The following is a 13,957-nucleotide window of genomic DNA, read 5'->3' as shown; positions in this document are numbered from 1 at the left end:
GCAGCAGTGAACAGAACCATTGATTAAAACATTCAAGTGTGATGCCTTAAACTTATGAGTAAAACATTCAAGTGTTTAAAAAGTTGTGTGTTTAAAAAAAGATTAAAATTAGACAACAATAAGATGGGGTGGTTGGTGTTTAATAGTTAAAGGTGCTAAAATCCTCTGATTTGGAATAGTACTCAAAAAAAATTATTGCAGGCTTTATTAGAAAAAATTAAGTTGAGCTTAACACTAAACATTTTTGGACATTTTTTCATGTACTCATCTTTCTGACCATCTATTTATGAATGAATTTTAAAAGTTCTATGCCCTTCCTCAGAACTTTGCAGTAATGAAAGTATTTTAAGCTCCGTTGTTTTTATTTTTTGAGCTGTCAGAATTATATAGCTGAAAAAAATCTTAGATTGTTAAAAATGCATGGGTAATTATGAAAAGAATAAAAATATAATCTTTAGTGAAATAGGAAAGTAGAGAGAAAGGGGAGGAGTATTATTAAAAGTTATTAAAGTAACGGACGACATAAAAGGGAAAACAAATGCAGAGAAAAATAACAACAACAATGAAAAAACATAAGATGCACAAACCCAAGAATAATAATCATAGTAACATTAAGTGATTAAACTCATCTATTAAAAAGAGAGTTTCACTGGGCATGGCAATCCCAGCAGCTCAGGAGGCTGAGTCAGGAGCATCACAAGTTGAAAGCCAGCCTCAGCAAAAGTGAGGCACTAAGCAACTCAGTGAGACCCTGTCTCTAAATAAAATACAAAATAGGGCTGGAATGTGGCTCAGTGGTCAAGTACCCCTGAGTTCAATCCCCAGTACTCCCCCCCAAATAAAAAGAGTGTCATGTATTGTTTGTTGCAGATTTCAGCTTGAATTGCTTAAACACAATGGACAAATGATTCTGACCTACCCCAATATGAGAATCTCTGAAATGAAATTGTACTAGGTCATATTGTGACTTCATAGATTAAGCTATATTCAAAAATTCTAGTTGAAAAATTCAAGTTGGAATCCCAAATAAAGTTTCATTTCTAATTCACAGAATTAAAGAAATAACCACACTCCTCCACTTCCTTTTCCCTCAGTTCCTCCAACTCACCCCTGAATTCATTTTTTTAATTTATGATTTTATAAAGTTTATGTCCCCGATTTTTTTTTTTTTTTTTTTTTTTGCCAAGATGGACCTTCCCTTGTGAAGTGTTCTCCATTTTAATGTCCCACTTGGTACAGAATTTAGGGTATATAATGGTATTTTAAGTAACTCCTAGTGAGACTAACCTCTTTTTAAAGACATTCTTTGTGCTAATATTTCAGATATTATATGCAGAAAGAAAATGATCCTTAGCCAAAAACACTATAATTATGAGAACTAGTAACTGATAATGTATTCCACGTTTACCTTTGAAAATGTCTGTACAAAACTGGGTTGGGTCCAGTGGTTTTAAACTAGAAGATGTAGACATTTATTTACCTAATAAAATAACCACACAGACTGGCAAAATCCTGCCTGCTTGGCAGCCCTTCCTGCCCTGGAGCTTGGAATGGCATTGGATTTGAAGGTTCAGAGAGTTGAATCCAGGAAGACAGTCCAGCGCCCCACCTGTGACTCCACCTGAAGGCCAGGCTGGTGTGCCCAGCTGTTCATAGGCTCAAAGGACTTGTATTACCTCATAAAGGATAATGAAGACTGAAACAATCAAGGAATTGAAGTGCTTGACAGTGTTCAATAGTGATATTATAGACCAAAATTATAATAACTTAAATTTCTTTTCAATAAAAAATCCCATGTATATTAAAAGATATTTTTGGCACTGACAATATAGATACTACATAACATTTTATGCTTTTGTACACATAAGACACCTGCTCTTTCCCATGTTGACATGGGCTTGATACTGCTTTCTTGAAGGAGTAGGTGGGCAGGATAATAAATCAAAGGAGCGGAACACCTTTTCCAAAGGTGCTCTAATCACAGGAGCAAGCAGTCATGAGCCAGTCTTTGAGATCAGGCTTTCTATAATCAGGTTACCTACTTGCATAAGGCAGGCGCACAGGCCGGAATAGAGCCTGACACCCACATTGGAGCAGGCTGACACAGAGTGGCGCAGGCAATAAATGACATGGTGATGGGCAGTGGCCCAGAGTCCAGGAGATGGTGCTGTTAAAGCTCATGCTCTTATCCGAGCCCAGTGACTGAGTGATATTCAAGAGTAAGATGATTCCCCAGGCAAGCAAATCAGAAGACCCTCTCCTAGAATCTAGAACTCAGGGTACTAAGGAAGCTCCTAAGACAGGCTCAGAAACAGGCAGCCACACATGACCTCAGCCACTATCAGTGAGTAGCCAGGGGCCTGCGGCTGAAAAACAGGGCAGAAGTGGGGCAGGAAGAGGGCCACACAGGCCACCCAAATGTCCTCAGCTGTTTGCCTGCCTGGAGTCATGATTTTCAAATTTAGAACCTTTGCATCAAATGAAATCTTGTACAAAGTTCAGTAATCAACCCAGGCATTAAATAAGATTTTGAAGCTAAAAAAGAAAAAAAAGGGAAGGTTTGGAATCTATAATTCCACATCTCCAACATAACCTTTATAAATAATTTTGGTTTATTTTCTTCCAGGATAAAAAAAAAATAGTATCTATGTAACTTTGCCCTGGTTTTCTCAGATAAGAATTTTTCTTATATATGCTTTATTAAACATTTTTCAATGACTATAATGATTTACAATCAAATATATCACATTTATTTAATCCAAAAATTCGTATATAATTTCTAATCTTTTAAACAATACTACAATAAATATTTTATCATAAAAATGGAAGTTAGCCATCATGACTCCACATGCATCTTATTATTAGGCGTGGCTCCCCACATTTTCTAGTCTCTATGAAATCATCATAGTTGAGGTCCCCACATCCCTTGAAAAGCACCAGAATCCCTTGACCTCAAGGCCAGACCATGTTCCACTGTTGTATTCATGCTACATATTAAAAGAAGTGCAAGGATGTTTCTGGAAAGCACCATTTACATCTTTCACAGGATCCTGCCCACAATCACCCTAAATGCTTGATAAATTTTATTGTAGTTAATAGAAAAGGGCCCACTGAAATCTAATGGGAACTGAGCTATTTTCCAGATTGATCCTCCTCATTATCATTTCAGGATAAAAACCGGTACTACAGTTTTTCTTTAGTTTAATGCAATAGAAACCTTAAATTCAGAATCTTGGAGTGCAGAAGAGGGGTTTTGAAAATGTTTGGTCAGTGTGTTTCCCTGTCAGGATTTAAGAGCTCACTGGATGAGGCCCTCAGCGGATAAGGATATTATCTACAGCACATGTACAGCGATACGTCACTTATCCAGAAAGTCTGTATCTGCATTTCTGCCATCAGACACAGAGCCATAAACTCAGAAGTGTTATTAAAGGACCAGAAAGCCACCAGAATAGAGGCTGCACATGTTAACCCTCCAACAACACACCTTGTGCTCACAATAGGGAGAGCAAGGTGTAATTTCACTGATTTCTGGAGGGCTGTGTGGAGAAGGATTCTGAAGGGCATTTCTCGTGTCTATTAGAAGAAATGTGTCATCACTGATTCAGGCCTGACAGGAGCATGGGATGGGAGAACGAGGCTCTCTGGCCACCTGCCACTTTCCAGTCTATTAAGCCTCACTAAAAAGTCTTGCTCAACTCTTCTGGTTCTGGCTCAGAATTCTTTACAAGGCTTAAAAAAGGGCTTATGAGGCTGAGTGTGATGCAATAAAAGTTAGCTTAGCCCACGTCCACTCCACTTATCTAAATTGACTGACCCATCAAATTTGTACTCTGATTACCATGGTCCACCTGTGGGTCAAGGATTCAATACTGCCTCCGTGGTGAATGACAGTCATTTTTCTCTCTCCATTTCTAACACAACTGTCACAGCCAGCACAAGAAATTGTCCTTCATCATGTCCTTCACCATTTAACTTTCTCTAATGTCTGCATTCTTAAGAGTGTGAAGATTGGCTCCCAAATCTATTTTAAATCCACAGTGGAAAAGTGCTTTTATGTCACAGTGTTATGTGGTTTTATGTAGAGAGTAAAATGAGATACAATAAATCAAAAGTTCCACGGTAGTGAATTCTGGTTGATTTTGCTTTAAACTTTTTTTTTTTTTTTGTAATTTTGGTATAGCATAAACAGCAAATTTCTGATTTCCATGATTTTTGACCTCTCTATTTTCTCTGTAAGATAGCTGGAGTATATACACAAAATAGTAATTTTAAAAGAAAAAAATTACAAGTAAATAGTAGAAAGAGTAGAGTTAGAGGAAAGGGAAAGGGGGAAGGGAGAGGGAGGGAAAGGGGAAGTACTGGGGCCTGATTAGAGCAATTACATCCCATGCTTTTATAGTTATAATCGTATTGTTCTGTATACCTTAAAAAAAACTAATACTTCTTTTTAGAAAATTAAAAAATAAAAGACTATTGGACTCACTGGGAACAGCTTTTAAATATAAGCTAGAGGGAGAAAGAATAAAACACTGCAGATATAACGAAGAAGGCATAATCTGAAGTTGAGTAGCAGGGGAAATAATTGACCCACATGATTTCTAACCTTAGTCAAAGGTCCATAGGGCAAATGGGGCAATAATCTCATTGCACAGAGGCAGGATTGAGGCTATGACAAGGGGACATTTGCCAAGACTCCATGACTAGCAAGTGGTACATTGCCCTGAGGTCTGATGCTAACATCGGTGCCTTTCCCAGCCCACCTTCCATGAAGGGGAAAGTTTAAATGGTAAAGGATGAAAGAAGATATTTTGTTAACTTAAAAGAAGTTTTGGAACCAGAAATTACCACCTTTTCTAGATCTTTAGCACACCAAACCATTCTTAAAAGCTGGTTAGAGTAGTCTTGATTTGCATTTCTCTAATTGCTGGAGATATTGAATATTTTTCATATATTTGTTGATTGATTATCTTCTTCTGAGAAGTGCCTGTTCAGTTCCTTGGCCCATTTATTGATTGGGTTATTTGGTTTTTTGGTGCTAAGATTTTTTTAGTTCTTTATATATCCTAGAGATTAGTGCTCTATCTGATGTGTGTGTGGTAAAAATTTTGCTCCCAAAATGTAGGCACTCTATTCACCTCACTGATTGTTTCTTTTGCTGAGAAGAAGCTTTTTAGATTGAATCCATCTCATTTATTGATTCTTTTTTTTAATATTTATTTTTTAGTTTTCAGTGGACACAACATCTTTATTTTATTTTTATGTGGTGCTGAGGATCGAACCCAGTGCCCAGTGCACGCCAGGCGAGCACGCTACCGCTTGAGCCACATCCCCAGTCCAGTTTAATTCTTGATTTTAATTCTTGCACTATAGGAGTCTTATTAAGGAAGTCGGAAACTAATCCGTCCTGATGGAGATTTGGACCTACTTTTTCTTCTATTAGGCACAGTGTCTCTAGTTTAATTCCTAGATCCTTGATCCACTTTGAATTGAGTTTTGTGCATGGTAGGGGTTTAATTTCATTTTGTTGCATGTAGATTTCCAGTTTTCCCAGCACCATTTGTTGAAGAGGCTATCTTTTCTCCAATGTATGTTTTTGGTACCTTTGTATATATACACAATGGAATATTATTCAGCATTAAAAGAGAATAAAATCATGGCATTTGCAGGTAAATGGATGGAGTTGGAGAATATAATGCTAGGTGAAGTTAGCCAATCCCAAAAAACCAAATGCTGAATGTTTTCTCTGATATAAGGATGCTGAACCATAATGGAATTGGGCAGGGAGCATGGGAGGAATAGACGAACTCTATAAGGCAAAGGGGAGGGAGTGTGGGGGAGAGGGAATGGGGGTAGGAGAGATGGTGGAATGAGATGGACATCATTACCCTAAGTACATGTATGAAGACACGAATGGTGTGACTCTACCATGTGTGCAACCAGAGATATGAAAAATTGTGCTCTCTATGTGTATATGAATTGTAATGCATTCTATTGTAATAACATTTTAAAAAAAAAAAAAAGAGCTGGTTAATTTAGGGAACTTGTCACATGTGTCTACAGTTTCATAGGCTAAGGTTATGAAACCCTATGTTTTACAGAAGGGGAAAATAAGGTTCAGAGATGGCATGATTTGGCTAAGGACACTCAGCTAATTATTCACTGACCTGAGACCAAAACCCAAATTCCCTTGTAATGACCAAAACTATAAGAAAAAAAAAAATTGGGCCATTTTGGTTGAAATTTATTCTAATCTGTATATTTTTTAAATGTGTAAATTTTAGAATTAATTCCAACAGAAGTGTTCTTTTTATGGTTTTGGCAATTAAAAGGATTATCATAATTATCTGCAATGTTCACTTAGACTATCTCACTGTTTTCCTGATGATGTGAGGCCTGTGATAAGACCTAATCTTAACAGAGGGAAACCTGGGCAGGGGAGGGCATTGTAGGATGTGCATGGCACATGCCAAGATCCAGGGGCTAGGCCAGCATATCTTAGATGAAATGCCAGCAGGCAGGTTGGCATGGAGTTTCCTCACTGTGGTGGTAATTTTAGAGAAAACTAAAGTAAGTCTTAATAGTTTTTTTTGAACAATCTTACCCTTAGACGCACTGCATGAAAAGAAAGTGAAGTTGCATAATCATTTAAAAATACATAGAGAAGTTCAGTATTAAAAGGTGATTGTAAGGAAGGCTTACACCAGATATAAAACTCCTTAGCACTGGGGGAAATGCCAAGTCCAGAATGGTTCCGAAAGACTGAGGGAGGGGCCTGTGGCAGACCCACTCTGTGAGGGCTGCTGCTTGAGACCACCAGGAAACTGAAATGGTACACGTTGAACGTCTCAGTCCCGGTAAAAAGGACTGTGTGAGTGTCCAGGAGCAGACTCCTGATGTCCCTCGTCCACAACACAGCTTCTCTGTTGGTGTGGCTAAGCTGTGGGCAGCTGAACGCGTGGGGTGTCTGCCTCCGCCTGACCTCCCCTCTGAGTCATCTTTTATTTACATCTTTCTGTAGCATTTCCATAGCACAGGTGCTGAGGAGCACTGTTCATCAACATAATGTGCTCAGATGGAGCTCTGAAATCCCCAGGGGTGTGCCCTGGTCTAAGAGAAGGAGAATGGTTAATTGCACTTCTTAAACTGGGAATTTATGTCTGCCCCATACATTGACCTTTTGAGGGCATCTGTGGATTCAGGAGGAAAATGGCCTCCTCAGTCCTCCCCCTCACCAACCAGCTGATGTCCCCAGCGGTTCCTGGAGCCTCCAGGCCAGGGACTACAGGTTCAGAGTCAGGGCAGCCTCAGGGAACAGAAGTGGTAGCTGCTTCCTCTCTTGCTCCTGGGTCACCACCCTGGCTCTCTCCTCTCCCTTTATGCCCCTCTTACTCTCTGTTGATGACAACTCTGCTTCCCACGGTAAACTCAAGTGCTGGAGTACACTCAAGTGTGTTTGTTGCCAATTCTGTTGATTCCAGTTGAATTTACTGTTCTAATTATGATTTACTTGGGACATGAACCCAAGAGGAGTGCAAGAGGAAGAAAGTGTTGTTTAAAAAAAAAGTTGTATTTTTCTCATTCCTGGTTTGAGTTGAAAAATTTTTAATAGCTAATCGCCTGCCTCAACCAGACCAGAAACAGTGGCTTCCTTTGACTCCTAAATGCCACGGACTGTGTTTGGGAGTTATATTCACTGTCTTGCCAACACTGGCCCTGGAAAAACATCCACAGCTGTTTGGTTCCTGGGTGAATCGCGGTATCTTTTCTCCTTAGAAACACCTAAGAACCAGGCGCTTCTCATCTAGGCCATCTAGTGTGGTCTGCTTGAGAACACTGGACTCTGAACTCTGCTAGCTACCTCCCCCAAGACATCTCAAGCTCATAACTTTAACAGGGACACCAAGTTCGACGTCATGTCAGAAGAGAAAATCCAGGAACCACACTGCTGCCTTTGAAAGTGAGAGAATGCTCCTAGACAAACATCTTGTCACTTTCTAACCAAATAAAAGCTTAGAAATCATTTTGCAGCCCCTCTGAAATTTGCAGGCCCTTCATGAGACTATTGCAGATACGTAATCATTGTTGGTTAAATGTGTGGTTACATAGGGAATCTCATTCCTCCAGGCCATACTGGTAGGTAACTAAGTCAGAACTCATTGAGAACTAAGTTATGCTAAATTTATTAAGTGCCAACTATGCACCTACTGGCTGGCTAGTAACTGCTGGGGTCCTAGCTGATCACGTGGGTAGATTATTCTCACAATGCTTGTGATCCAGCCCACAGCCTTTGAGCCCCCTGGAGGGGCAGAGATGCAGTGTACTCAACTGAATGGGCGCCCTCTGAACTGGCCTGGGGCCATATGTGTACCTGGTCAAATAAACCAGGTGTTGGGAGGCGAGAAGGAAGTTTTCTCAGGAGGTCTGTGAATTCTGTGCACCCCTCAAAGCTTGCCCGTGCAATTTAAGTTTTCATTTTCCTTCCAGTGTGTGGCATTTGAGGAACCACTGCGCAGACCATGAGGCATCTCACTGCTGTTTTCTCTTGTAGGATATCAATGAGTGCATTCTTGAAAACTACCCTGAGTGTTCCAACCCCAGGTTATTTTACATCATTCCGTATTTTTGTGGACAGCATCCCAGATGCAGGTAAAGACAAACACAGGCTCACAGCATGCTCACATGACAAGGCCAGGGCACCTACCAGACTGGCTCTGTGGGACTCTTCTCTATCCTACCCTCTCGACCTCCTGGAACACGGTTCTTATTTACTATTGCTCCTCATTTGAGACTCTGACAGAGGCCTCTAAGCCACCATGGACAGTGGTGTAACTAGAATCTTCGCCAGGCCCTTTCTTTACACCTGGCTGTCACCACTCAGCCCACGAGATAGGGGCACTTGCTCCACAGTGGTGACTGTACTTAACCAACCACTGTCCCCGTCATGTTTCCTGGGTCTAAAACCCTGGAAATCCACACCCAGAATTCGATGGTGTCTCTCTCATGAAACAGATAATAGAAAAAGAGCAGTGGTCCCGCGAACCCCCCTGGATGGCCTGGCTGCTTTAGAAAGTGGCTTACACAGAGCCAGCGCCCTTGGATGCTCGTGTCATATCCTGCAGAGCCTCCCTGGGGAATTTGTTCAGAACCCTCAACTAATCACAGTCTCTGAGGCAGGGTGCGGGCATTCCTGACCGCCTCTGAGGCGGTTCCGGTGTAGCCACAGAGGAAAGCCTTGGACTGGGACTGGACAAATGTCTAGCTAAAGAAACAGTTGCAGCAGGGGACCACGATCTTTGCTTGGTGGAACATAAAGACTTTTACCAGAAGAGACATCATCCCCCAAAGGGAGTCTTGATTAGAGCATCCTTGTGCCCCTGAAGAGGCGAGGGACAACAGCTGGTCCTAGAGTGCAGCCCATTCATGGCACTTTGTTGCTTGTGCTGTGAGTCCTGCTTAATTATTGGGCGTGTCTTGCTGCTGCATGGTTTAGCTCCGGTAGTGCAAGAGTCTGCTGAATTCTGGGCCCAGCCACTGTCTGTCCTCCTCGTCATCACACACATCCTGAGCTCAGGGCCCCCACCACACACGTGCATCCAGTAATGAACACTTTCCAGCTCATCCTTGTTGCCTCAGATGCCGGGAAGAGTTGGGACCAGATGACTCACTTTCTGATCACAGTGGACATACTTATTCAAAGAACCATGATTCTAACTCCCTAAAATATTTCTCAAATTGTCCATTTCCCAACCTTGGGCAAAGGGCTCATGATGCCTTACCTGGGCACACTAATAATGCTTTTCAAAACTTTCAAACATTATCTTCTTCAACCTTATTGATTCTGTAGGAGTGGGTAAGGGTTATTATTACCATTTTTCAAAAGAGAACTTGGCTTGCTCAAGTTTCTCCAAGTGGTAAATGATAGCCAGGCCTAGAGCCCAGCTCTTGGGCTCTTCTTGCTTATATAAATGTTGGCTCAGAGGCTTAGAAATCTGGCCTACACATGAGATTATGCTGTTTCCCTTGTGTAATTAATAATTTTTTTAAGAAAAGTTTTTCTTTCAATTCTTTAAAAGAATAAGACAATTAGCAGGCATGACTGGATGCTTCTTTTGATTTCTTTAGAAATACAGTGTCAGTAAGTTTCATATTTCAAAACATCAAACTTCTTTATTGTTCTCTTTGGGCCTCCTAATAAAAAGCCATTCTTTTGATCACTCCCTGATTAGCATTTGTAAGGACCTATATTTATATTTGTCTTGCAATATATATGTAGGCTGGGCTCACTCAGTTCAAAGACCTGGACCTTATAGGTGAAAATGAATGAAGAAGGACAGGCCAAGACTGCACCCGAGCTGGTCCTGGCAGGAAGTCGGATATGCAATTACACAAGCCAGGGTGGGAGGGCAGGAGCCATAAGCTTTCTGTGTGTTGTTGCTGCCTTGCAAAAATAAATCTTTGATCAATTTTCATCTCCATAAAGGGAGCCTGGTGAGTGGGCCCTCGAACGCGCAAAGCTGAACGTGAATGAAAACTTCCTGCTCGTGGGGATTCTCGAGGAGTTGGAAGATGTGCTGCTTTTACTGGAAAGATTTTTACCTCATTACTTCAAGGGTGTGCTCAGCATCTACAAGGACCCAGGTAACTCCACCCCACACAAGCCCTTCCCCAGGGAGGGTCTGTCTGTTTTCAAGGGTTAAGTACCTTGAAAAGGTCTTGGAAATGGAGGAGTGGCATGATCTCTGTGTTCCCCTGGCTTGCATAGGAAGGTGAGAAGTATGAGCTGTTGATCCTAAAACCCTGAGCTCAGGTGCAAACACAAACTCACCATGTTTAAAGTCTTGATGTTTCCATTTGCCCCTGTGGAAAACAAAACCAGCAATATTCTCCATCAGCCTTGTCCTGAGCATGTTGCTGAGTGAACAAGTGGGTCACCGTTACACAGCCACAGTCTCTGGATGGAGAAGCGTGGGGTGGGGGGGGGGGGGCGGGAAGAGCCATCCACATCATGAAGGAGCTGTGGCCCAGCTTCCATTGTGGGAGGCACTTCAGCTCCAAAATTCCAGCAACAGAACAGGTAGAGCCGCAAATTGAAAACACAGTTAAGAGTTTATTATACCTGAGTGGTCTGCAGGCAGAAGCAAGAAATGGGAGGTGGCAAAGCAGTTACAAGGGTGGCCCATAGTGTCATGTAAAAATTATAATGCTCAGAAACCATCATTTTTTCATTATTTTACTTGGGAAAACACACAATGTTGCTTGTTTCTTCCCTATGCTCCTTAACCTATAGCTGCCACAAGCAGCCTGTTCACTGATCTGTTGATGGTTTTGTCTTATGCTGAGGTGGGAGATGGCATTCCGCCTGTAAAAGTAAATAGCAGTCAGAAGACACCCAAAGGCAGCAGACACCCCAGCAGGGACTACAGACCTTGCCTGTGTACACCCTGGAAGGTTCCAAGGCCCAGGTAAACTGGTCTCTGCCTGGAGGAGCCTAGGTCCTGTTGCCCACCATCAGCAGAAGCTTCTACCTTAGTCTCTAAAAATCCCATTCACCTACATGATGAACAGGCAGGAAACCTCAAGGTGTGCCCAGTGGGTGTGTCTTCTCAGCAGGAAATGTGGTTTGAATAGCTAGAAGCAAAATAAACCTTAAAAAGCTAGTTTTGGGAATGTAAGTCCTCTTTTGCCCTTTCAACTGCAGGCAATTTAAGAAATTTATAAAATTCAAATAGAAAGAACCTAGAGAGCCCTGCTGTGTCTGATTTTTAGCTCACTGTGCAAGGAGAGGTCTTACCCTTAACTAGATTCCATTGGAGGTAAAAGGTTTGCACAAGCCATGGTTGTTTTCCACCTTTGGTTTTATCTTTTATTGTGTGTGTGTGTGTGTGTGTGTGTGTGTGTAAAATATACATTCCGTGTTTAATAAACAGTATGAGATCAAGGGATGACTGAATCTTGGTAACACATCGTTATCAAATAAAAACGAATGCTGTCTCATCCCATGTTTGGGGAGAGTATTAATAAGTCACCATGAGGGTCCCCTTCTACATCACAAATCATCAGCTATCCTGGGATCTGAGGCTGATAGACTTTATAAGATGCGTGATCCAGCACATGGGTACAGACCCGATGACTTAGATGAGGACATATGGGTCGTGGTGCTTCTTAGATATGTATAAACCACCCAGAGGGCCCACTTACCTGGCTGCTGTCAGGACATTTCCTCCTGACTTCCTACTTTCTCCATTTAGTATGTGGCGTCTCAGAGATTGTGGGCTTCATCCTGTGATCCATCAGTGCATCAGATTAGAAAATATTTCTGAAAAATTGGATCATTATTAGCTCTTTCACCTTCAGCCACAATCTTTCCACCTGTAAATTAAAGCTTTTTTCCCTGGGAGTTTGGTAAACTAGTGTATCCAATACCCTGGAGAGAACAAGGGGCATCTGGTACTGTGCAGCTGGTGAAAAGCTTCCACAGTCTGGGGCAAACACAGCACAGCTGTTCCACCAGTTAAAACAGTCCAGTCTTCCCTGCTGCCTTTGACCCTATGCTTGGCTGCCCAGTCCTCCCCACTTTCCAACAATGAAGAGGCAAAAGGAGGGATTCATGGCAGAGGAGGAGTCTGAATTTGATTCCTGTTGGAAGTGGTTGTTACATATTTTGAATATCACCTATCACTCTCTGGGCTCCCCCAAAGCATGTGCACCACAAAATGAACCTTGGACTTGAGACTGTGCTCTGTGGTCTCTTGGGTATCTTCTTCTGATACTTACTGAACACCAAGCAAGTCCATGGTCTCTGTCAAGAAGAGTTTCTGTGTCTCTGAGGCAGAGGACCCAGAAATGAACCTGTGCACTTGGTCAGCTTTTCAGTATATCTTAGCATCTGCAAAGACGAGGCACCTGTACTATTTTCTCATAGCCACAAATTATCGAGTTGGTATCAACTAGATCAAAGGAAGAGTAGCTGCATGTCACCTTCTTCTTGTTCACACCTCAGCACCTCATCTGTGCATTTTAAGTCTTATCTCTCACAGCACCCTTAACATCATTGCTCTCGTACTTTATTAAAGCATTTTAGTGGCTCAGCTGTAGAGCATTTGCCTAGCATGTGTAAGGCCCTAGATTCTTATCCCCAGCACTGCAAAAACAAAAACTTTTAAAAAATTATAATTAAGTAGGCTTAGAGAGCCCAAAGGAAAAAACCTAAAGTGTAAGATATTGAGGAATCTTGTGACCCTTAATTATTATAGATTAACTGACCATCTGAAAAATTGAATTAATATGCAAACTCTCTACTGACTGTTTTTCTCTGGTGTTTGTCCTTTTATTGGGGGAAAATGCAGGTGTGTATTGATTTTTAGTAATCCCTCTCCAGCAATACTACAACATGTACACCAGTCTCATTATTGAAGAAAAAGTACTACTAGCGATGATTATCTAGGGAACTGGTAAAAATAGCAATGTCTGTTACTCAAGTGGGTTTTCATTTATTTTAGATGAGAATGGTATTTATTACTTCTTAGAAACTAGTACTGCTTGTTCCAATAACTCACCATTTCAATAAGTTAATGAACTTCCTAAATAATAACAGCTTGACTGTCTCCCATCTGCTTTTCATTTCTTGTAGAAAGATATGCTGGTGTCAGAAATATTTGAGAGACCTAGTCTTTAGAAATTTTAAAAATCATTTTATATTAATGTTTGCATTTTGTGGAGACTCAGCTAGTTTATCTCAGAAGTAGTTTATGATAGTAAGTACTTAGCATGAAATAAAAATTAAAATTTTAGCATGATAGACAATCAATAGACTATGCTCAGGTGTTTCTTACTATCCACAGGGCAATTGCTGATATCAGGGCATGTGTGGTGGAGTAAGTACACAGAAAACTCTGCCCAAGCCTGGACATTAGTTTGAATAGCAAACCAGGGCCCAAACAGACTTTACTAGGGA

At 41.3% G+C, this 13,957-nt stretch overlaps 1 protein-coding gene across 1 annotated transcript in view; it reads left to right on the top strand.

Annotated features, from left to right (window-relative positions):
* Positions 1 to 13,957, top strand: part of Ust (uronyl 2-sulfotransferase) — a 267,481-nt gene that overhangs the window by 210,747 nt on the left and 42,777 nt on the right. The window contains exons 6-7 of the mRNA XM_076859656.2: positions 8,552 to 8,649; positions 10,484 to 10,641. Coding sequence (XP_076715771.1) covers positions 8,552 to 8,649; positions 10,484 to 10,641 — 256 coding nt within the window. The remainder of the gene's footprint in view (positions 1 to 8,551; positions 8,650 to 10,483; positions 10,642 to 13,957) is intronic.

The sequence above is a fragment of the Callospermophilus lateralis genome, chromosome 6 (genome assembly GCF_048772815.1).
Source record: "Callospermophilus lateralis isolate mCalLat2 chromosome 6, mCalLat2.hap1, whole genome shotgun sequence".
NCBI lineage: Eukaryota > Metazoa > Chordata > Mammalia > Rodentia > Sciuridae > Callospermophilus > Callospermophilus lateralis.
The sequence above is the reverse complement of the archived record's forward strand: the minus strand, read 5'-3'. Positions and strand labels throughout refer to the sequence as shown.